Raw genomic sequence first — 23,456 nt, forward strand, 5'->3', positions numbered from 1 at the left:
ACCTCAGCTATGGCTGTACTTCATTGGTGCTGTGTCTGCAGTTCAAAGGCACTTTGGGAATGTTCAGCATAAAAAACTCAAGTATGAATGTGGTTACAGTTCACTCCAATTTGACAAAGAGTAACTATGGATCTAGAACACTTAAAAGAAACCACTGCAGACTCATTTTAGGGATAAAGGAGTGGGGTGATGGCAGGGAAGGACAAATGTAAATTATAATCTTCTCTATCTGGCAACAAAAATGCTTAACACCTGTTTAAGGAAAATGGTTCAGGTGCCAATTCCGCTTCCGAAAATGAGTCCCAAAATGAGATTTCTTTGAGGAGGGGGAGGAAGGGAGAATAATGTTACTCCACTTGATGCCTTAAATCACATTGTGGTTTCCTTGTACTTGCGGAGTGTAATAGAACAGCTTGACTTCAGCTCTGCTAAAGAAAGATGTACACTAAATAAAACCCAGTATGGAAAATATTCAAAACCTGCACAGTTCCATACATTCGTCACTTTGGTGATGACTAAGTTCAGGAAAAAAAAACAACTACTAATCATCATCTCCTTGAATTTAATGAAGTTCTTTAGGATTCTATGAGTAATGCCATAAATCACATTACAAATCTAAGAGTAAAATTTATGGCAACGGAGGAGTAAGGTATCAGTTCAACGCTAATCAAAGGAACACAGTTACATATGAAAAAAGATCTATACAATTCTTAATAGATTGCCCAAAGATTTTTCTGAGCCTATCCACTGATGTTATATCCTACTAAGGTGGCACAAACTTCTATTAAAAATGCAATAAGAGCATCAAGCAGTAAGACGTTTCAATTAACAACTATGAAACGGTTGACCGGAAAGATCAGTTCATACCTGTATGACTTTAATAGCAAATGATACAAAATTATGCCTTTGAGGAACTTGGAGCCAAATCCTGGAACCAGCAGGAGGGCCAAAAGGACCTAGCTGCATGCTGGGTAGTGTTACTCTGGCGTGGCTGTGTTATATGTGTGATAGAAGTCCTCATTCACCTTCCCCCAGACCTTTACTGCCAATCCAGGGCTGAAGCACTCCCTGCAGCTACTGCCACTCCATAGGAGAAGACTGTCAGTGGATTCCTTGGTTCAAATTCCTGCTCTCCTCCCGCACGTCTACATGCGTTAGGAACCCAATGGAGCAGAACTGCATGGAAGCAAAGGGTTGCCAAATACTGCCCCTATTTGCAGCAGAGGTTCTGTGGAACAAGGGCTTTCTATGGTCATGGGGGAGAGGCCTAAAAGTTACTTTGGGCCAACACATATTAGTTCACGTTCTACACATTTTGGCACCATTTAGTCCTCCCTAGTACATCTCACATGTCATCTTTTTTCAAAGGCTCTTCACATGACAGCTCGACCCATCCCCCTCTCATGTTCGAGAAAAGCAATACCACTGCCTACTTTGGCAGTGCACAACTTTAGAATAGCAGTGTTAGCCCGCAACCCGATAAGCATAAGACTGATGCGTTCTCCTGAAAAGCAATGGCTCAAGCTTGCTTTAATCAAATGATTGATATCTATTTCATGTGCTACTGTCGCCCTGCTAGGCACAGCGAGGCTATAATTTTCCAAGAATCAGAGGTGTGCCAGAAGCTCAAGCAATGATGCTGAATCACCACAACAAGCTTCCCAAAGCTCAGATATTTAGAAGATCTGATATAGCTGCTGATGCAATGTTTTCCCCATTTTGTTTCTTCTAATGCCATTGAAAGTGACTGATTATAGTGCTAATTATTATTTCCTCTGGAACAACAGATTTAAGATTTATCCCATCGCATGAACAGCTGATGCCTTCCGAGTAAGTCGCTCAGTCAATGGTGAATTTGGTCTCAGCCCATCACGTTCCGTTAGGAGGCGTCTGAAGGAGGTAAGGGATGGGGGAAGGGAAAAAAAGAGGGCTTAAATACAGTGCTCAAAAGCATAGCAAGCAGGTTTTTCTGTGTCCTGGTTTAGTAGTCATGTGTCATCTGAAAATAAGGAATTAGCTGCAGCGAATAGGCTGGTCACTGGCACTTTAAGGAGTTATTCAAGGAAAATCAGTGTAGAAAACAGCACAGCTATGTTTTTAAATGCCCGTATCATATGCTTTGACCACAATGCAGGACACAGACTAAGAGGGTGACCTTCTCTTTCCCATTTCTAACCCTCCAACTAATTGTTCCCCATTTTCACCGCCAAGTGGCACTGAAAATAGCAAAGCATAAGAACTCTGTGAGGTTGTGCTAAATAATCTCGCTCTCTTCCCATCAAGATCCTAAAAGCTCCCTTGTTGTAGCTCACCTTCTACCCCTAACCATCCGCTCCTGCTCTGATGCCTCACCTCATAATCCTTAACCATAACAAACATTTGAAATAAGATGTCTCACACATAGACTACCCGCTCACATCACTTTTGACGTTCCACCCCCAACTAATACCTGCATATTGTCTAGTTTTGATCATAAGGGGTTTCTGACAGGGAGATATAAGAAGAAAATGAATAAAATGAGCAAGAATCTTTTCATACCTGGGAGGCTGGAATGATTTTCATTACTTAGAAGCCAGGGGTCTGATTCGCCACTCATTTACATTTGTGTTAATCAGGACTAACCACAGTGAAGTCAGTAGAGCTACTCTTACACTAGTCTGACACCAGAGAATCTGGTCTTAAGGCTGCAATTCTTTCAGCTGGCCTGCACAGGTAGCCACCTTCAATAGGCTTCGATATTGGCACAGGAGTCTGCTACTTTGAGCAGCTCTTGTGATTTCTACTAAAACCAGACTGCACAACGGAGAGCTGACATATGGCTCGACAATAAGTAGGTTTGGCAGCATTCCATTTTAACTGATAACTGTCGGCAAAAGTCTATTTCAGCTGACACACTGAAATTGGGTGTGTGGGGGAGGAAGAATCAATTGGTAACAGTTGGTGCCTGTAGGGATGAGGTGCCACCGGCCCAGTGGCAGTGCAGGTAGGCCTCTGTAGCTCTGCTGTCACGGGAGTGAGGGAGCGGGTCCAGGACAGTGCGGTTGCATAGGGCTGCCTCAGGGCCAGTGAAACCCAATCCCTGCAGACACAAAGTGTGGGGGGAGGCAACTATCCCGGCAGGGCCAACTATCCCCAGCCAGGACTGTGAGGAGGACTAGGAGCCCCTGGCCATGGGTGAGCCACTCCACTGCTGAGTAGCTCCTGCTAAAATGCAGGGAGTCCTTTGCGGCCCCGTTGTCACATCTGCTCTGCCCTGCCAGGATGGCAGCCTTGCCCACACTTTAAGCTTGCAGGGATCGGGTGTCACTGGTCCTGTGGCCATGCAGGGAACCCTCTGAAGCTCCACTCTCATGGGCGTGAGGGAGTGGGGCTGTGAGAGTGGAGCAGCAGAAGGCTCCCTGCATGTATGTGGGGCCAGTGACAGACTCAGTCAAACCTCTGCAGACAGAAGGTGTTGGGGAGGCTGTGGTCGTGCTGGCCCAGTGAAGGGAGGTCACCCCACTACTGAACAGCTCCTGCCCGGGGACAGCTCCCACACTCCTGACCGGTGACTGAGTGCAATGGTGGCACCTGATCCCCGCAGGCACAAAGTGTGGGAAAAGCTGCAGTCCTGGCTCAGTGGAGCAGAAACCCTCCAGTCTGGACTCGGAGGAGGAGGAGACCGGCCTCTTGCTGAATAGCTCTGTGCCCAGCCAGGAGCCACTCAGCAGCAGGGCAGCCGCCTCCTCCTCCTCGCACCCTGATCCCAACCTTCACCAGTCTCTTGTAGCTGAACTACTGACTGCCAACATTGACCAGCCCAGTTTGTAGCAGCTGAACAAAGTTAATATTTGACAATTGCTGCAGATTGTGCCCTAAAAGATTAAATGTAATATTATATTGCTTTAGTTTTGCTAGCATATAATTTTACTTACAATTTACAATGTTTAAAAACATTGACAATTTCTGCTTTCATAAATACTATTTCTATTGATACATATCATGGAATCCAGAAGTCCTTATTTTAGCAAGTGGTACTCACCTGGCCAGGTTCTGATGGGCTTTTGATTTGCAATTTAAAGCAGCATGGATCAATAGCTGGTTGAAAACATCCCTCTGACAAGAGAAGTCACAAAAATGAACGTAAGTTAATATTTAGTAATAAATGCTGCAAGTAACAATTGCTCGGTTTCTGGGGGTTGGGTAAACCCATTCAGAAGGGATCTACGTCTACTGACAACATTAAGCAGCTGACATACAGTACTTATTATTTGTAAATTTGTCTCAATTATCACAAATTTAGAAAGGGAAAACGAAAAGGGAAGCGTAACAGATGCTACTGAAAGACAAACAAGCCCTACCCAAATGCAGTTAAATAAAATAATCTTCAACCCCTTTACCTGAGCATTGCTGCCTCCTATCTGTAAGAGCTGGTAGCGAATTGGATAAAGTAATTCTACTGTCTTGTCATAATTTCCATTGTCAAACTCTACCAAAGCCTGGCAAAGCGGCAACCCCAATTTCGGAGCCAGACCCAGCTCATGGTCTTCACCAGGTGCTCTGCAGAACAGGAAAGAAGTTAACTGCCAATGAGCAGAAGGTCAGACTGCAGCACTTGTACTCCTTTTCGTGCTGTTCTGTCACCTCCTGCAGCATGATACTGTCGGCGCAAATTAGTTTCACTGAGTTTAAGGAACAGTGCTACACAGAACCAAATCAAACCCACACCCTGTACATTTTGCTCAATAAATGTAGTGCTTGCTTACACTACAGTGACTGTTCTTAGAGATGTTTTATCCCTACGGATGGGGATCTGCACGATGCGCATGCACTTGTGCACGCTCAGAGACTACAAAGTAGTTTGCAGGCCTGCACAGAGCTGTGCCTTGTGCTTTGAATGAGGGCATATAAGGAGGTGCCAGTCGGCTGCCACTCAGTTCCTTCTTGACCATGAAGCCGGAAGGTCCACAGCAGTGTGGAAAGAGGGTGGAAGGTGGAGCACTCATTCAGACAAAACATCTCTAAGAACTCCAGTTACTGTAAGGTAAGTAACAGCTTCTTCTTCGAGTATATGTCCTGGTGGGTGCTCCAGGCTTGAAAACTCCCAGACAGTGACTCAAGTCCAGTGCAGTTTGTAGGACTGCATCACCAAAGGTGGGGTCATCTTTGGCAGAGGTCAGAGGGCATAATGCTTGGCAAAAGCGTGGACAGAAGACCGAAGAGCAGTCCTGCGGATTTCTGCTACGGGCCCATCCCCCGGGAGTGGACTGAGCGCCAGTGGCATGTGCTGTTACTCAGGGAGGAGGCTGCACAGCAGCATTTTCATAGCAGGGCAAGATGCAACCCAACACCCCATTTAGACAGCTTTCAGGTAGAAATTGGTTTGACCCGTCTTCATTTCTACGAATGACACAAATAAGCTGGGAAAGGCCCAAAGGTTTTAGTCCTGGCTAGATATAAGGCAAGGGCTCTTTTGGTGTCCAAGGAATGAAGGCTTGATCCCTCCAGGGAGGCATATGGTTTTGGGCCGAACGCTGACAAGGGAAGCGCCTGGTTAACACTCCATTCAAAGGACACCCTTGGGAGAAAGTGAGGGGGGCATCGTATGAGCCTCTGTCAGGGTACATCTGGCCCACACCCATCCAGGGCTTCTCAGTCTTTGCCCACCCTATCGCAGCCAGATTCCTGAAGGGTCTACACGACATGTTTGCTTCCATTTGACACCCAGTCCCACAGTGGAACCTCAGCCTGGTTCTAAATGCCCTAAGGAGAGCCCTCTTCGAGCCAATGGCTGTCTATCCACCTCTCCCTCAAAACTTCATTCCTAATTGCCAGCACTGCAGCAAGATGAATGGGGGAGCTGGGAGCGCTGATGGCTGACCTACCATTATGCTGGATCATATTAAAGAAGTTCTGTATTAAAATCACACATGAGTTTGATTCCCCATAGTTTAAATTCCAGGGTATTACTAATTAAGAGGTCTCTTCGTTTTTGGTACTGTTTCTCTCCCTCTGTGTGTGAAACTTGCAAGCTGCTAATTGTGTTAGTACATTCTAAGACAGAGTCTGTTCTCAAAGCAATTCACACAGAGAGAGACTCAAAGCAATACTCTGCAACAACAGAAACAGCACCCAGAGACTCCCCGCCCTTTTGTTGTATTAACAATTGTGATTAAAATAGAGATAGAGGATGTATGTGGATGGATGCTTGGTGTAGATAATAACTGAATAATCAGGGAGGTGCCAGCCTAAGAATCCAGTGTCCATCGGCTGAAGAAGGCGTCAAGTGGAAATAACCAGAGGACCCCCGGAGGGCAGACTGGAATCCACCCAACAGCCTCAAGAATGGGAGAACCAAAGAACAAGATAACATCTAGCAGCACGGAGCCCTCAGGAATGTGCTATCTGCCGACTGATTCAGCAACAGCATGATGAAGCAATTCCCATAGACTGGCATAGGAAGAAATTCCTATAAAAATAGACTCTAGAAAGTGAGAACTTTGGGGTCTGATTCTGCAAACCAACTTCCAGGAGTATCAGATGAGCATCTGACAAGGCCCTGCTCCCTCCTCATGTCCAGGCCACCTGGCCAGTGGCTTGGCATGAGCAACTCTAAGGCTGGTAACTATGATAACATAGTTACCTGTGTGTGTGTGTTTGTAGGAATCAATGTGTGAATACATATGAGATTGAATGGAATGTTATAGCTATAACTAACTGCTTACTATGATTCTTTCTGTATTCACAATAAATGTGGTATTTTCCCTTTTTCCCTTTAATAAGATCCTGCTGGTTTTTATTTTATTGGTATACCAATACATCACCTTTTATAAGGACAGAGTTATACAAGGCACAGAGATTGGAATAGTGTTAATGCCCTGGCCATTGCTGCATGAGCCTCTTGGGCAACCGGCCTCTGAGAAGCCAGTTGTCCAAGTATGGGAATACCCATATACCCCAGTGGCAGAGGCAAGTGGCTGCCCCTGAAAGAATCTTTGTGAACACCCTCAGGGCTGTGGACAGACCAAAAGAGAGAACTCAATATTGACAGTGATCTGCCCCATTACAAAACACAGAAAGTGCTAGTGTGAGGGGTAGATGGCTACATGAAAGTAGGTGTCCTGTAGGTTAAGGGCAATGAGCCAGTCTCCTGGATCTAAGGCTGGGATTATGGCAGAGGTGGGCAAACTACGGCCCGCGGGACCCTCCTGCCCGGCCCCTGAGCTCCCACCTCCGGCCCCTCCCCTGCTGTTCCCCCTCCCCCGCAGCCTTAGCACGCCGTGCTGCCGGCACAACACTCTGGGCGGCCAGGCAGGGCAGTTGCAGAGCCACGGCCTGACCCGGTGCTCTGGGTGGCGCGGCTGTAGTGCTGCCAGCCACCGGTGCTCCAGGCAGCACGGTAAGGGGGCAGGGGAGGTTGGATAGAGGGCAGGGGAGTTGGGGGGCTGTGGTCAGGGGTGTGGATAGAGGTCAGGGAGGTCAGAGAGGGGGAACGGGGGGGGGGGGGGTTGGATGGGGCAGCCGGGGGCAGTCAGGGGTGGAGGGTCGGGGTGGTCAGGGGACAGGGAGCAGGGGGTGGTGAATGGGGCAGGAGTCCCAGGGGGGCTGTCAGGGGACAGTGGGGGTTGGATGGGGCAGGAGTCCTAGGGGAGCTGTCAGGGGGAGAGAAGGGCCGGGGGGCAGCGGGGAGGCGGAGGCTGGGCCATGCCTGGCTGTTTGGGGAGACACAGCCTCCCATAACTGGCCCTCCATACAATTTTGGAAACCCGATGTGGCCCTCAGGCCAAAAAGTTTGCCCACCCCTGGATTATTGTAACTAGTATCAGCATTCTCAAGTGTTGTGCTAGGACACAGTTGTTCAAGTTTCTGAGGTCAAGAATTGATCTCCATACTATCTCTTTCTTGGGAACAAGGAAGTAACAGGAATAGAACCTTCCTCCAATGAACTCTAGTGAAACTGGGTCTATTGCTCCCACGAGGAGAAGAGAATGAACCTCTTATTTCAGGACTTCCTCATGAGAAGCATCCCTGAAGGGGATGGGGATGGAGGAGTGGAATGGAAGTGGATAGAGTAACCTACTTTGACAACCTCCAATATCCACTTGTCTGAGGTGAGCGATTCCCAGGCTGGTAAGTAGAGGGACAGTCGATCTCCAAAAGGCAGTGTAGTCACACAACAACTGATCCGATGGAGTGGGCTGCTTGATGCCTTCAACTGAGGTGTCAAAAGTGCCTTTTATAGGTTGAGTAGTATGGGTGCAGCCCCTGTTTTTGTGGTTTCAGCTGTCTGCAGAAGCGCTCCTGAGGCTGAGGGAAAGTGTGCTGATGGTACTGGAATGATCTCTATCTCTGAGCAGTTTGGGATCTACTAAAGTGCCTTTTAGTCACAGGCACATAAATCCCTAGTGACCGCAACGTTCACTGAAACACTTAGGCCCTTTAAACAGCAGGTCTTCCATGTTATTCTGTACTTCTCTCAGAGGACCTGAGGTCTGGAGACAGAATGCTCTTCTCATGATCACCACAATGGCCCTGGAGGCTGTCTCAGCAGCAGTAGAGCAGCTGGCAGGAAGGCTTTTGCAACCAACGTGCTACAGTGATGAGAGATAAACTGAATATTTCTGGTCTTGTCACAAGTGCTCAATAAAGTGTATAAACTTGGAGTATGTGTTAAAGTTGTGTTTTGCCATTCAAGCTTGGTAGTTGGCAATACAAAATTGGAGAGCAGCTGCTGGGTAGCTCTTCCTTCCCTGCAAATCCAGCCGTTTGGATTTCTTGTAGTATGGAAAAGGCCTAGAGAAAGATTCATTGCTTTTCTCGTTGGCTGCGTTGACTACCAGGGAATTGGGGCTGGGGTGGGAGTAGTACTCCATTCCTTCCGGTGGAATGTAGTTTGAGGTGATGTGCAAGTGGGATGCCAGCAACCACTTCCTCCCTGGGGGCAGCTTCACTGGAAATTCATCCACAGGGACAGGCTCAACTACGTCCCACTGAACAGAGCCATCCACCTCAGGAATTGGGACAAGCGATGCAGGAAGTGCAGCTATGCCAACGAGACGCTAACCCACATCTTTTGTAGCTGCAAGCCCCATTCCAGAGCCTGGCACCTGCACCACAACGCCATCCAAGATCGCCTAGTCAGAGCCATCCTGCCACCCATGGAGAAGGTGGCCGTGAACTCTGCTATCCCCAGAACGGACAGCCAACTGTGACTGGATATCATCATCACCAGCAAGGACCAAAAAAAGATCATCATGACGGACAGTGCGGTTCCCTTTGAGAACAGGACCCCGAGCTTGAAAGGTGAAGAAATATGTCCTTCTAGCCGACACCTTGAGAGCTAGGGGCTACGTTCAAACTCACGCACTGTCATCAGAGCCCTGAGTGCATGGGACCCAAACAACGAGTGAGTGTTGAGAAAATACAGAATTGATCAACGCTACACTCAGCTGATGTGGCAACTCATGGTGTCAGATGCCATCAGGTAGTCAAGGGACATCGATCTAGAACACATCACCAGACATCGGCAATACTGGGAGAGATGAGCTGGAGTGCTGATGAGAAGCGCAGTTCAGAAAGTAACTGAAATACTTCCCTGATGGATCGTATTTTCTAACAGACAACCTATCCTAAATTCTCAATTACGGAGGAAAAATCTTCACTTATTGATATAATATTTGCTTACCACAACCAGCTCTCTGTATAACTTTTCATGAGTGATGTACCCAAACATTTGGATGGTAATATCTAGTATTTGGATGCTATTTGTATTGTTAAATTTATTAATCTTATTTGTGTTACTGCTGATTATGTACTATATGTATTGTACTACTTTTAAACCAACCTTTGAACTTTTGGATAATTTAAGCACTATACCCAGATGTACAGACACTCTTTTCTTAACCTATGTATTATATAATTTTAGCATTAGCTTTAATAAAATTTCTTATCTGCCCATTTACACGTTAATAGGAATATGGCAGGTGTTTGCCATAGGGTGTATGCAGGGTGATAACAATGCCTCATTGATGGGTAACTTATAATTCAGGATGTCCACCAAGGAATGTTTCAACTGATGCACTTCCTCAAATGGGATTTGAAGAGAATCCACTGGCCTCTTCATGGAGTCCCAAAAGGCTTTAAAATCACCAGTTTAGGACTGCTGTGGTGGCATTACTGCCTCATCCAGAGATGACCTTACAGAGGGAGGTGAGATGTCCTTGACCTGAAACTCTTCTCTTCCCGTATATCATAGAATATCAGCGTTGGAAGGGACCTCAGGAGGTCATCTAGTCCAACCCCCTGCTCAAAGCAGGACCAATCCCCAATTTTTGCCCCATATCCCTAAATGGCCCCCTCAAGGATTGAACTCACAACCCTGGGTTTAAAAGGCCAACGCTCAAACCACTGAGCTATCCCTCCCCCGCAATAAGTGCGCAGTACTGTGATGTGCAGTACCAGAGGACAGTCTGCAGGTACAGTACCAATGACTTTTTCTCACGTATTCAATAGCACTGGTCACTGTAGGGATCCTCTGAGTTACAGCAACCCCAGTGGGGAGGGAGATAAGGGAAGAGGCCCCCAATGAAAACCATAGTCACTGAGCCTATGGTATTTGGTAGTACCCTAGGATCCTCTTAATGAAAGGGACTCATGGGAGTAGGATAGTACGGTACCAAGATCACATCCTGTACCGAGATCTGAGTACAACCAATCCTTCCCTGAATTAAAAGGGGGGTGGCTCTTTAACCAGGCTGGAGACTTAAACAACTCTCAACTTGCAGCTGTCAGGGTGGTACTGGAGAGGTGTCTCTAATAAATCAGCTCAGTATTGGAGATTCAGGCTCTTCAGAGATCATGCAATCCTATGAAGAAAGGAACCTGGAAGGAGGTGGAGGTCTCAGTCTCTGATAGCCTTCAGACAAAGTGTGTGTCGGTACCAGAGGTGGAAATGCCGACTGGTGAGACAGAGGCTATTGCAGGACGGAGGTGGTTGTAGAATCATCTCCCACCTCAGATGTACACTGAGCTGCCGGTGCTGGGGTATGGATGATACCTTGCAGTGCTGCTAAACACACAGGGCTGTCAGGTGGTGCCACCATGGTGGTTACTCTGGTGGTAGGTATGTTGTCCAAGTGGGGCTTCTTCCACAGTACCAATCTCTCCGTTCTGGACTCAATCAGTGCCTCTACTGTACCCTTAGAGTGACAAGAGGTCTCCCGAGAGCAGGTTTTATGGTTTATACCTCTCCAGGCAGGGAAAAGGAGTATGTTTCTTCTTTAGAGTTTTATTCTCTGGGGCCATAAACAAGACTACGGTGACCTGTGACATAGAGGCCAATGCACTAGTGGAGCAGGGGGCAGACCTCTCCAGAGTTAGATCATGTTCCATTAACAGGAACTTAAGTCTAGTCTCCCTGTCTTTTTTGACTCTACCTTTTAAACCCAGACAAACCTTGCATTTAGAAGGATCCTGGGAGTTCCCCAAACACCGCAGGCAACTTGAGTGTCCTTCACTATAGGGAAAGGACAGGTGGCAGGTCTGATAGGGCTTAAAACCTGGGGTTTGGGCATAACAAGTTGTGCTCTGGCACGAAAGAAAGGTCCATAAAGGGGAGGAATCAGGAAGCCCTCCTTGCCCCTACAAGCAAAACAGTGCTATATAAAATAAAGAGTAACCAAATGAAAATAAACTATAAAATAATGAAGTAAATAAGAAATTAACGATTCCCAAGGTGAGAGGCAGGAAGCTGAATACTACGGACAGCAGAGCGCTTGCTGCAGGAGGTTGAGAAGGAACTAAGTGGCAGTGTCCTCACATCTCCTTATATGCCCTCATTCAAAGCACAAGACACTGCACTGCGCAGGCACTGACCCACAGACACTAATTTGCAGTCTCTGATCAAGAATGCTGGGGAGCACACATATTCTTTACTGAAAATCCATGGGGACATGTACTCAAAGAAGAACCTTATTTGCTGTAACTTTAAAAATTCTGAAATCTTAAGTATTTTAATTGGATAAGTGAAAACATCCTTTCCATAATCCCTCTTGACCTGAGTAGTTAGCCAATCATCGGGGCCTTGCAGGTTGTTTCCATTCAGAGGAGATACTGATGACGCATAAGGCTAAGATTTAGTCAGGGGTATTTTTAGTAAAAGTCATGGACAGGGCACAGGCAATAAACAAAAATTCATGGCCTGTGACTGGTCCCTGACTTTTACTATAAATAACCCTGACTGAATCTTAGCTGCTCTGGGGTGCCCCCGGGCACCGCTGCTCTGTGGGTTAAGGGGGGCTGATGGCTGGCCCCTGCTCTGGTGGCTGACTGCTCCCAGGGACCACTGCTGCTCCAGTGGCCTCCAGTACCAGCCGCATTGGCCACTGTATGGGAAACCCTGGGGCTAGCTGCCCAGGACTGCCCAAGCAGCAGCCCTGCAACTGGCTCCAGGACTGACACAGCAGCTGGTCCCGGGGTCACCCCAGCAGGGGTCAACCGCGCTGGCCATTGCAGCTGCTGAAGTCACGGAGGTCCTCGAAAGTCTCGGAATCCGTGACTTCCGTGACAGACTTGCAGCCTTAATGATAAAGTCAGATATTGCTTGATGCAAACCTGTTTATTAACAAGAATGTACACAGAGTCCTGTTTCCCTCAACACAGTAGGAAATGAACATACAACAGAAGCCAGTTTTTTTGCTCTATATTCCCAACCTCTTTTTCCAGCCAACACTCTACCCAGAAAGCGCACTCAGATGTTTTTTTTCTCAGGGTCATGCTAAAGTGCTTTTCTGGATGTCCTTGGCTTTTGATTGCCTTCTCTGTCAGAGTGCCACTCTCACACACTTACCCACCAACCAATATCCAGCAAACCTTTGCATCCACATAGCTCAGTTTCTGACCAGCTTTGCTTATGGCCTGTGTTTTGGGCAATGGCTCCTGTTGTTTCTGTTATCTTATTCTAAAAGAAGTCTAACTGATTCTTACATTATCCTGAATAAAAGGCAGGGTTTACACTCAGCAGCTTCAACAGATTTCACCCCACCCCAGCACAACACAACACAGAATTTTGTTTGCACACTGATCCTCTCAAGAGAGGGGAAAGAGTCATCAGGTTTATGACCCAGTAGAACAGATTATTCATTAATCCAGTTTATTATCAATTCCAAAGGGAAACGAAATTAAGCTGTGTTGTCTGTTTTATGGACTATAGGTTTCTGTTTAAAATTTAATTTTTATAGTTCTCTGTTGTCAGTTGAAGCATTTTCTTAACTCTAAATGTGTTCGTATCTGACAATTAGAAATCTTTATAATTACATAAAACAGCTTAACCCTATGGAAATGGAGTGCTAAACTTTTGCTACTGAATTTGATGAAGGAGTTAACAACAAATAGCTGAGAGACAGTACTTTTAAACTACTTGGAACGTCAGCTAGTTGGCCCAGGACTGTCTTTTTGTTTTGTTTTTGTACAGTGCCTAATACAACAAGGTCCTGTTCCATGACTAGGGCTTCTAGGCACTATAATACAAATTAATAATGAAAAAGAGGCACACTAAGTTTATGAAAACTCACAAAGTAAAAATGTATATGCAATGTACAGCTGCAAGCATAAGAGAATATACAAATACATCTTTTAAATCTTCAAACTCATCCCACATCTATAATAGAAAATCTTGAAAATATAGAGCAGGCTGTTGGTTCTCAGAATTTTATGGTTACCCTAAACAAATACAAGTAGTTTCTAAGATAGGTAATGTAACTTATTCTTGACATGAGTAATAGTCCTATTTATTACATCTTGGCTTAGTATACAAGTTTAACTGGATATTTAGTTTTTCAAATATGCCTTGTGACAAAGCTCTGTCCTTGTCTCCGTGGGTCCCGTGTTTCCTGGCGGATTTCACTAGCCTCAGAAAGAAAAGGAGGACTTGTGGCACCTTAGAGATTAACAAATTTATTTGAGCATAAGCTTTCGTGGGCTACAACTCACTTCATCAGATGCATGCAGTTTTTTCCACTGAATGCATCCGATGAAGTGAGCTGTAGCTCACAAAAGCTTATGCTCAAATAAATTGGTTAGTCTCTAAGGTCCTTTTCTTTTTGCGAATACAGACTAACACGGCTGCTACTCTAAAACTAGCCTCAGAGGCTCACTGTGACCCTCCATGTAGCCCTTCTCTTTCTAGAGGCAAGGGTCACGGCTTACTGAGCCATTTTCATCATAAGCCAACAAGGGAGGTGAAAAGCAACCCTCCCTCACACAATCTCTGTTGTCTCCCAGTCTTAGTGATTAATTGGGGAAGGGAGGGGGGACCAGGCCAGCCCTCTACTCCAGGCTCCAGCCCAGGGACCCTAATAGTAGCAGCTATGGTAGCTGACTTTTTGGAAATAGGACATGTACAATTCCCTGGGCCACTTCCCTAATATCTCCTTCACCATTACCTCAGGGCCTCCTTCCTTGCGCCTGATATGGATTTGTACTGCTTAGTTCCTCCAACAGTGTGGCTTCCTCTAACAGCTCCTGACACACACCTCACTGACTAACTGGGAGGCTTTAACTAGTTCCAGCCAGCCCTTGATTGGCTTCAGGTGTCCCAGTCAGCCTAGCTATCTCCACTGCTTTCTAGAAGGATCTTAATGGGCCCCAGGTGTCTTGATTAACCTGGAGCAACTGCCATTTGGTTACATAATACCAGAGATTTGTTTAGCCTGGGGCTAACATACCTGTTCCTCACTACTTTACTATAGCCATCGGGCCTTGCCCCATCAGCCTATTCATATCAAGATATGCTTTATAATATAAATAAAGTACAAATAAGTTTTATAATGGTTCAAACTACTGCAATCCACAGCAATGACAATGTTACAATAAAAGATATAAAGATAGGCAGACAAGCAGAGGAAAGTCCTGTAGCACTGGGTGAAGGGTTAGCAATACTAAGTGTAAACTAATTAAATGTTCTACAAAATATCCATCCACTAAAGTTTAAGTTCTACAGCTCATACAGTAGCTATAGAAAAGAAAAAAAGTCCATCGTGATCTGCTAGTAGTAAGCAAACCAGATTATGCGGTTTTTCAACTCTACATTTCTCACATTTTCTTCTTGACCTCGTAAAGTGGATCATATTCACAGGATGTGAATCAGAGTTGTTCTGCAACTTTATGTCCAAAACAAAATCTGTCATACTTCATATTAAGGGTACATTTCTAAATAATTTCTAAAAAGGGTAACAGATATTACTCTTTTTTTGGAAGATTGTTAGTGAATCCAACAGTTCAATATGTTGCTTATAACCATGACTCATCTAAAACACTTTCTATTGTTGTGCTTATAATCATCTTTAACACATAACTCTAACATGCTTTTAACATCATTTAATCACATATTAACCTTTTATACACCATTTATAAATGGAACCATAATATAAAGTAGGAATACAGTAACCCTGCTCCCCTATTTTGTCAGGTTTATAAAGGCCCTGCTATCATTTTTCTAATGCTACGTATAAACCATCTCTATTTTTAGTAAGTTGTGTGTAGGGTGCGGGAGGGTTGCTGTTTTTCTCCCTCCAGAATACTCATTACTCTTCTGCAGACAAATACAAATCACATTCTCTCCCTTTCTTTTGTAAGTGAAAACAGCTGCCATTGTAGGTGGCTACCTATTTGCTAGCCCTGTCCATTTCAAAGTATTCTGGGGTACCTTTATGCCACAAATGTCTTGCCTCTGGCCCCAAAAGTAAAAAGCACCAATTGGCTCAGATTGTACATTGAAGAAAGAAAGGAAATCAGTTTCACCCACAGAAAAGTTGTCTACATAAAACAAAAATCGGGAAAAATGTAAGAGTGGATTGTCATTCTCATCCTGCCTATGATGGTGATCAATAGCAAAATAAGAGCAAGAAATATTTTTTTTTCATACATAAACAAGGATGTGACAAATATTTTTCTATTTTGAAGAAATACAAAAATATTAAAATTAATATTGAAGAACCAAACTGGCAAATCTTAGCAAAATTATTTTGGCAGCACTTTGAACTCCATTTCATGTCAAAATGATAATTTGTTGTATACCTATAGCAAATATAGGATTATCAATATGGACACTTTATAGAGATCTGGTAATGAATACAGAACAATGTTTTAACTTGATGCAGCAGAGCAAAAAGGGCCCTTATAGGTAGTTGGCTTATTTTGTAAAGTTTGCTCACTTGCTTTACAAGAGAAATGCCTCTGTTCAGCAATGAACACTTACATTCTTAGTCTATACCCATTGTAAGGAAAACAACCCCGTTTACAGGTTAAGATGTTACAACCACTCAAAGCAAAATCCTACACTGCTGGGACAAGGATGCTGTTGTCTGACAAGATTAAATACACACTCTAGACAATTACACACACTCACAATAAAAAGTAACTGTTAGGAAATCCTTACTGTATAACTTCAGAGACAACACCCTGCTGAAACTAGAGTTCAAGTTATAACAGCCTAAACGAGAAAAAAATATTATGGTACCTAGCAAACTGGAAGCAATTAATTATAATACTAATAAACCTTGTAATGGGAAAATATTTATTCAAAACAACATTTTAATTCACTTGCTTACTTTGCAAGTTCCTGAAGAGTTGTTAAGAGCTCATTGGTGGTTTTGTGGTCTTTGGCCCCTAGCGAAGACATGAGAATGTGGACATCATTGAAAAACAGAACATGATCTTTGGAGTGTTTCTTTGTGAGTTGGATAACTTCATTCCACCTGTCTCCTACCTTTACACCTAGGAGTAAAATACGTGATTTAAAATAAGACTTCACTGCAAAGCAATTTCTTTAGCATGTATTTTCAGTTTCATTCAACCTTGTAAGCTTTAAAAACCACCTCTCAACGAAGCAGACTTTGTAAACTACCACTCAGTGTCATATCTCCCACTTTTGAGCAAATACTTTATTGCTTATCTCCAAAAACACCTTTCATCACCGATGTCCTGGTCCCCTTTAGATAAGGTTCAGGCCTAATCATGAGATAGATGACATCCCCCAAACACAGATGAAGGAGGATAATGCCCACAGTCGTCACTCTGGATCTGTCTGTGGCATTTGATTACTAATACTGGACCGCACATATAAATATGCACAGCATGACTGGCTGTAGCAGAGTTCTGTGAAAATTATTATTTACAATTTAGGAACTAGTATTTTTTTCTGGAACTCTAACTTCATCTTCACTTTCAAAAGTTAAAGTCTGCTGGCTGTATATTTAGTCTCATGGAACTATCAGAATGATTGCTACAATACCTATAGTGGACTACGTTTTTCAAATATCAAAATTTAGAACTAAATATTAGTGTTGGCTTGATATTGACTATGAGAGCAGTCAATAGCTGTTTAACAGTTTATATGTATGACCTTTTAATCTGAGGCTGAAAAACAGATCTCCCTGGACAGAGAAAGTGAAATTTGCCAAAAAAAGAAAAACGTGATCTATGTTTACTTAGTTGAATGGAATACTGTACTCATAGGAAAGTAATAAACTCTAGAGAGAAATAATGGTAATGCATGTTATAGAAACTTTAAACTCACCTCCCAACAGCAGCAGCTCTTTAAAGTATTTATTCTCTAAAGTAACCCACTACTCAGAGTTGCTCTATATATTTTTGTAAATCTTCTTCCGCATATTGGCGCATGAGGAGGAGTTTTATCTTACTATTTTAAGAAGAACAAGTAGAACTGAAGCAAAAACTAACAGTTCTTTACCTTCCAACTGAAGCCGGTACAGCATGGAGCAGTTATCTACTACATCTAGCATACTTCCACTCGACATGCATCTGGGAGCAATCTGCAATCAGAAAGCATTCTTAAACTGCATTACATATATTTAGGTGGGAAGTTAATTTGAAAGTCAAACTTACTATGACCGTTCAAAATTAATTCTGTCTCTTTACTCTTCCAGATATAGCTATTTTATAACAAACCAATCACATCTTTCAGAAATATAACAATCCACAAATAATATTCATATTATTTTCTCTCTCTTGTTTTTCCATTTATAAAATCAAATACAGTGAGAGTGAAAACTACTTTTCCCTATGAGCTCTCCCAAAATGGAGCCAGAAGCTCTACTAGACTTTGCAACAGTTACTAGGTAGGACAAGATATTTTCACAAAGTTTAACATCAAAACAGGCATGGCAAGACTTGTTATGCCGACTTCTAATTAATTTATTGTGGATTATTTTAGAAAAATTCCTCTAAAGTTCAAGCAGGAGAGAACTTTAACAAGTCACCTAGAAAGGAAAAGACATGACAAAGGAAGTTGGAGCCAAACTAGTAACTGGCTTGGTAGTTAAACTGTGCGATCCAGCCTTAGTCATGATACCTTAGACCTATAGAAAAACTATTTTACAAAATGTTAAACTTTTTAAAAGTATCTCTGTTTTTTTCTGGTGCCCTCAGGGCCTCTTCATAGCAACTAAGACAACCTGACTAAAGATAACAGGATATGAAAGTGGTACCAATAAAAATAACTGGAAAACACTAAAAAAATTAGTAGTTTCTAATATGTGGTCTGAACAAAATATAAGTACGATGGTGTGATATAAAGGGTTTTTTTGGCACTGGTTTAGGATGACCTGTGTAACTCACATGTAGTTTTCCCAGTTGAGTTGAATAATCACTCTAAAATGCCAATTAAACATTTAAAAATAAAACCAGAAAATGGTATCACACTTTTATATATTTTGTGTCGTATGAAGAATGAGGCATGTGCACCCCCTCTCATTGGAACAATCTCTTTTCATTAAAACAAAATTGATTTAAACTCACGTGATTGTCATAAATTGTCAAAGCCGCTTCATAATCACCCTGTAAAAGCAAAGGAGGATTGTGTGATGACCTTTAGGATACAGTATCCATAAGTGACTGGAAGAGTTTAATAACAACAGATTTTTATAAGGATATCAGTGATCCTATCAGTAAATGTCAATGGGAGCATGTGCCACATAGCCTATTTCTTCTTCTTCTTCCCTATCTCTAATCTAGGTATCTGAAAAAAGAGCTCCCTAAATCATCCTGCATAAAAACATAGTATGTATTGCAACCCAATACGCTCAATAGAAATATGTTTGTAAAGGGTTTCAATACATCTGAAATACTTTTAATAAGGAGAATTTAACAACATAAAATCTCTGATTCTTTAACGTAATGGTCCTATTGGTCAGTCTCAGGTAATTTTTGCAAACTCTAGCCCCTTACGTTCTTTGTGCCAGCAAAATCTGTATTCAGTTAAGTGGGAATTTTGCATATGCAAAGACTACAGAACTGGGTTCATCTTTCTATCACAAAATTAGTGAATTTGCTCTGAATGTAATATTTAATTGTCTCATTTCAGTAATTCCTCTATATTCCCGTACACATGATTTTAGATTTTTTCCTTCTAAAATATCATTTTTGAAAACACTTTAGTAAAGTACCAAACACCACAAATTATACTGCAGTAGATTCATAAAAACACCCAAATATTAAGAAGGGAGGAAAGCAGACCATACCCTTTTTGTCAGCACTGCCTGCTAATATGAGAATATTCATCCACCTGGAGCATATAGCATATACTGTAGATGTAGAAGTGTGCTCATACCTTTTCTATGAAATACAAAGCCCAGTGCCAGTAATTATGGCAAGCAAGCATGTCACAATCCTGAGAAAAGAGAGAAAAATATTTTACTTCCAATATAAACTCATATTTAAACTCATCCAGCTGATTTTATATGGCACTCTTCTCCTGCAATAAATCTGAGGACATAATAGATCAGTGGCTATTGGAACCAAGGAGCATACACTGTTGTTCCACTCTGAAAACTATGTAACCCTCTTATTCAATACACTTGTCCTTGCGGATAGAGACACAAAAATATGGAACCTCACAATTCAAGTTCTACAGAGCCACTTTTCAGAGCAGAACTGCATTTTGACTCAGACTCTACCTCATTCAAGGGCACCTTTATTGGAAAACCTCCAAACTGACAGGACTAACTTCACACCTTTCTGTCCAGCCACAAGCTGACAGCATAAGGTCAAATACTTCTTTCCATCACACTGGCACAAGCCCATTGGAAACAGCAGGCTTTCACTAGTGTAACAACCAAGAATCCGAGTCAACAATACATTTGTGACAACTCAAATAAGCACAAAAATCACAAAGACTCTAAAACCCCCTATTCCTGCACAGTGTGGTGGTTAAAATTCATCTTATCATAAGGAGGCCAATGTGCTCATTTAAGTAGCGAGCATTGCAATATGAATCTCTGAGAAGCAGTATATCAGTATTTTATGATATTTACATAAGCCAATAGTTTATTATCACTTGTTTAATATTAAACTGCAAAAAGGACTACTGAGTCAGGTGGTTAAGCACCTGACATAAAAGACATAAAAGTGTGCCCTTGTTGCCAACAAGGCCGACAGCATATTGGGTTGTATTAGTAGGAGCATTGCCAGCAGATCGAGGGAAGTGATTATTCCCCTCTATTCGGCACTGGTGAGGCCACATCTGGAGTATTGCATCCAGTTTTGGTCCCCCAACTACAGAAGGGATCTGGACACATTGGAGAGAGTCCAGTGGAGGGCAACAAAAATGATTAGGGGGCTGGGGCACATGACTTACAAGGAGAAACTGTGGGAGCTGGGATTATTTAGTCTGCAGAAGAGAAGAGTGAGGGGGGATTTGATAGCCGCCTTCAACTGCCTGAAGGGGGGTCCAAAGAGGATGGAGCTAGGCTGTTCTCAGTGGTGGCAGATGACAGAACAAGGAGTAATGGTCTCAAGTTGCAGTGGGGGAGGTCTACGTTGGATATTAGGAAAAACTATTTCACTAGGAGCGTGGTGAAGCACTGGAATGGGTTAACTAGCGAGATGTTGGAATCTCCATCCTTAGAGGTTTTTAAGGCCTGGCTTGACAAAGCCCTGGCTGGGATGATTTAGTTGGTGTTAGTCCTGCTTTGAGCAGGGGGTTGGACTAGATGAGCTCCTGAGGTCTCTTCCAACCTCATTCTTCTATGATTCTATGATACCAAATTCGGCCTACACAATAATCAGTCTCAAATGTCTTGCAGGTAAGATTATTGGTTCCCCCTCCATGAATAAAATCATAGCTGCTTAGTGCTGCCATTTATGAGTGTCATACAAAACTAAACTGTAATTGCACAAGGCAGTGCAGTCCTGTGAGCTGCTCTAATTCAGAGGAAGGAAAAAAAGAGCAAACTGCTTTATTTCACTACTGGATCAGTTTGGGTGAAGAGAATAAAACAATAAAATACAGAGCAAAGCAGCTCCTGAATGTATTTGTCAAAATAAAACTAACCAGCAAGAAAGTCCATGCAAGACCCACACCTCTCTTGCTGGGGAGGAGAGAAGGTAAATTTTCAAAAGCACTTAAGTGATGTATTTCAGAGTAGCAGCCATGTTAGTCTGTATTCGCAAAAAGAAAAGGAGTACTTGTGGCACCTTAGAGACTAACAAATTTATTTGAGCATAAGCTTTCGTGAGCTACAGCTTATGCTCAAATAAATTTGTTAGTCTCTAGAGTGCCACAAGTACTCCTTTTCTTTAAGTGATGTAGGCACCTAAGTTCTGTTTCCAAAAGTGAACTAGCACTTAGGCCCCTAAGTCACTTAGGTGCTTCTGAAAATGTTCCCCAAATTGCCTACTGTTAATTACATTTTTAGGGTGTTCTTATTGGTTTGGGTTTTTTGTTTTATTTCTGTTTGTTTATTAAGTTGTTCTGCAAGGGGGAATTTAAAAAGTTCTTTCTAAAATGACATCCCTGAACTTTGAACGAGCACTCAGAAAGATATCTGTTTATAGTTCCAATCGTGATATTCCTAATATTTCTAACGTCAAAAAACAACCCAAAAACATTTTAGACCGTTCTGCTCTTTGTGCATAGTGGAACTGTCTACTGCTTGGAGGGACAGTGTGCAAAGTGTCTGCCTGCTTGTGTGTTAAGCAATTACACGTACCCGACATAGCCCCTTCAAGAAGTAAACCTGAAGGTTCACACTTTCGGAAGGAGTTCTGGGAAAGGGTTTGCTTAAGCTAGGCAGGTACTCTGGAGGTCAGTGGTGGTCTTGGGGGCATAAATCAAGTGGCCTCTGGGGCTTCGTTTCCACGAAGAGGTAACAGACTGAGAGTTGGTGCCCAGGAAATGTGTCCAAAGAGGGGACACACTGCTGCGGCCTACTGAGACCAAGGGAAGCTGAACAAAGAGGGGGAATTCACTGTCTGGACCTCTCCCACAGCAATCTGTTGAGTGGCCAAAAGGGGCACTGGACTAGACCTGTGCCAGATGGATACTGTATAAGACCATAAATAGCAGGAAAAGGTACACGGCCACCATTTTGTGGAAATCTTGACTTCCACAGATGTCAATGGCAAAACCTGTATTGACTTCAATCAGGCCAGGATTTCATCTATTTCCTTTAAGTGTCTTTATCCAGGCCATGAACACAGAAATATTGAGGGAGGAGGGATAGCTAATTTTTTAAAAATTATGCATTACCAATCCCCAGCCATAAGAGCTGAGGCTAATTGTTTCATGACTAATACCCAGAGTGAATTTCTGAAACATGAAACTGTGATTGCATTTTCTGCCTGTTTCCCAAGTGCCATGAACAAAGGTTCCACACTGGAGCAGCAGCGTCCTCTTCTTTGTGAAAGTATTCCTGTGCATTTTGTACTAGATCTGATGAAAAGCACTTAAAGAGGAATCACTAGTATTTAGTGGGAGGGGAAAAACCCCACAGCCAGTTATTTCAGAGGAACTGTTAAGGAAATTTACCTTCCAGTTGTTTTCAGTTTGCTTCAAAAATGTCAACCCATTCTTCAGGTCTGCTTTCATTTCATTTATGTGTGCTATGGTATGGACAGACCATGCATCCGATTGGTTTATAGCTAAAGCCTGATGGTGGGAAAAGAGAAAACACCATGATGTGCACTGGGTACATTACAAATAGCTGTACATACTGTCACTAGTACAGAAATTGAAGACTATTTTCTCAGGTACAGTAGATATTAAGTATATCTTTGCTAACAACTTCAATCATATCCTGTGAGACTGTTTCAGCAGAAAGGCGAAAAATGTTTACTGGAGTTCACTTGTTGGCATCTGCTTAACAATGATTAAAAGTTAAAAAGTAGTTTTAGAGAATGAAGGCCTTAATCAAGACCACCAATTTATACTTCATTCTACAAACTCTCCTTACACTTCTGCCTCAGAAGAGTTACATGGCCAGCACAAAGCCATGATTTATCCCCACACCATCCATATGGGGAGCATATAAACTGATCACTTGCTTTAAAAGAAAATAATAATCCAATTCCTTGCAGTTAACCACTTTTCTTATAACTAAGAACAAAGGCTCCGCTAGGTTCTGAATATCAGATAGATGTATCTTTACCATTCCACCAATTCCCACTCATCTGTAGAATTT

The 23,456-nt window shown here is 43.1% G+C and overlaps 1 protein-coding gene across 1 annotated transcript in view; it reads right to left on the bottom strand.

The window, feature by feature from the left end:
- Positions 1-555: 555 nt before the first annotated feature.
- TTC38 (tetratricopeptide repeat domain 38) overlaps positions 556-23,456 on the bottom strand; it is a 35,354-nt gene continuing 12,453 nt past the window's right edge. The window contains exons 7-14 of the mRNA XM_074948990.1: positions 22,805-22,924; positions 19,607-19,666; positions 18,796-18,834; positions 17,729-17,810; positions 16,587-16,752; positions 4,380-4,539; positions 4,022-4,095; positions 556-1,890 (exon numbers count right to left, since the gene is read on the bottom strand). Of these exons, the coding sequence (XP_074805091.1) occupies positions 1,797-1,890; positions 4,022-4,095; positions 4,380-4,539; positions 16,587-16,752; positions 17,729-17,810; positions 18,796-18,834; positions 19,607-19,666; positions 22,805-22,924 (795 nt within the window). The 3' untranslated portion in view covers positions 556-1,796. The remainder of the gene's footprint in view (positions 1,891-4,021; positions 4,096-4,379; positions 4,540-16,586; positions 16,753-17,728; positions 17,811-18,795; positions 18,835-19,606; positions 19,667-22,804; positions 22,925-23,456) is intronic.

This window comes from Natator depressus, chromosome 1 (genome assembly GCF_965152275.1).
Source record: "Natator depressus isolate rNatDep1 chromosome 1, rNatDep2.hap1, whole genome shotgun sequence".
In the NCBI taxonomy this organism is placed as follows: Eukaryota; Metazoa; Chordata; order Testudines; family Cheloniidae; genus Natator; species Natator depressus.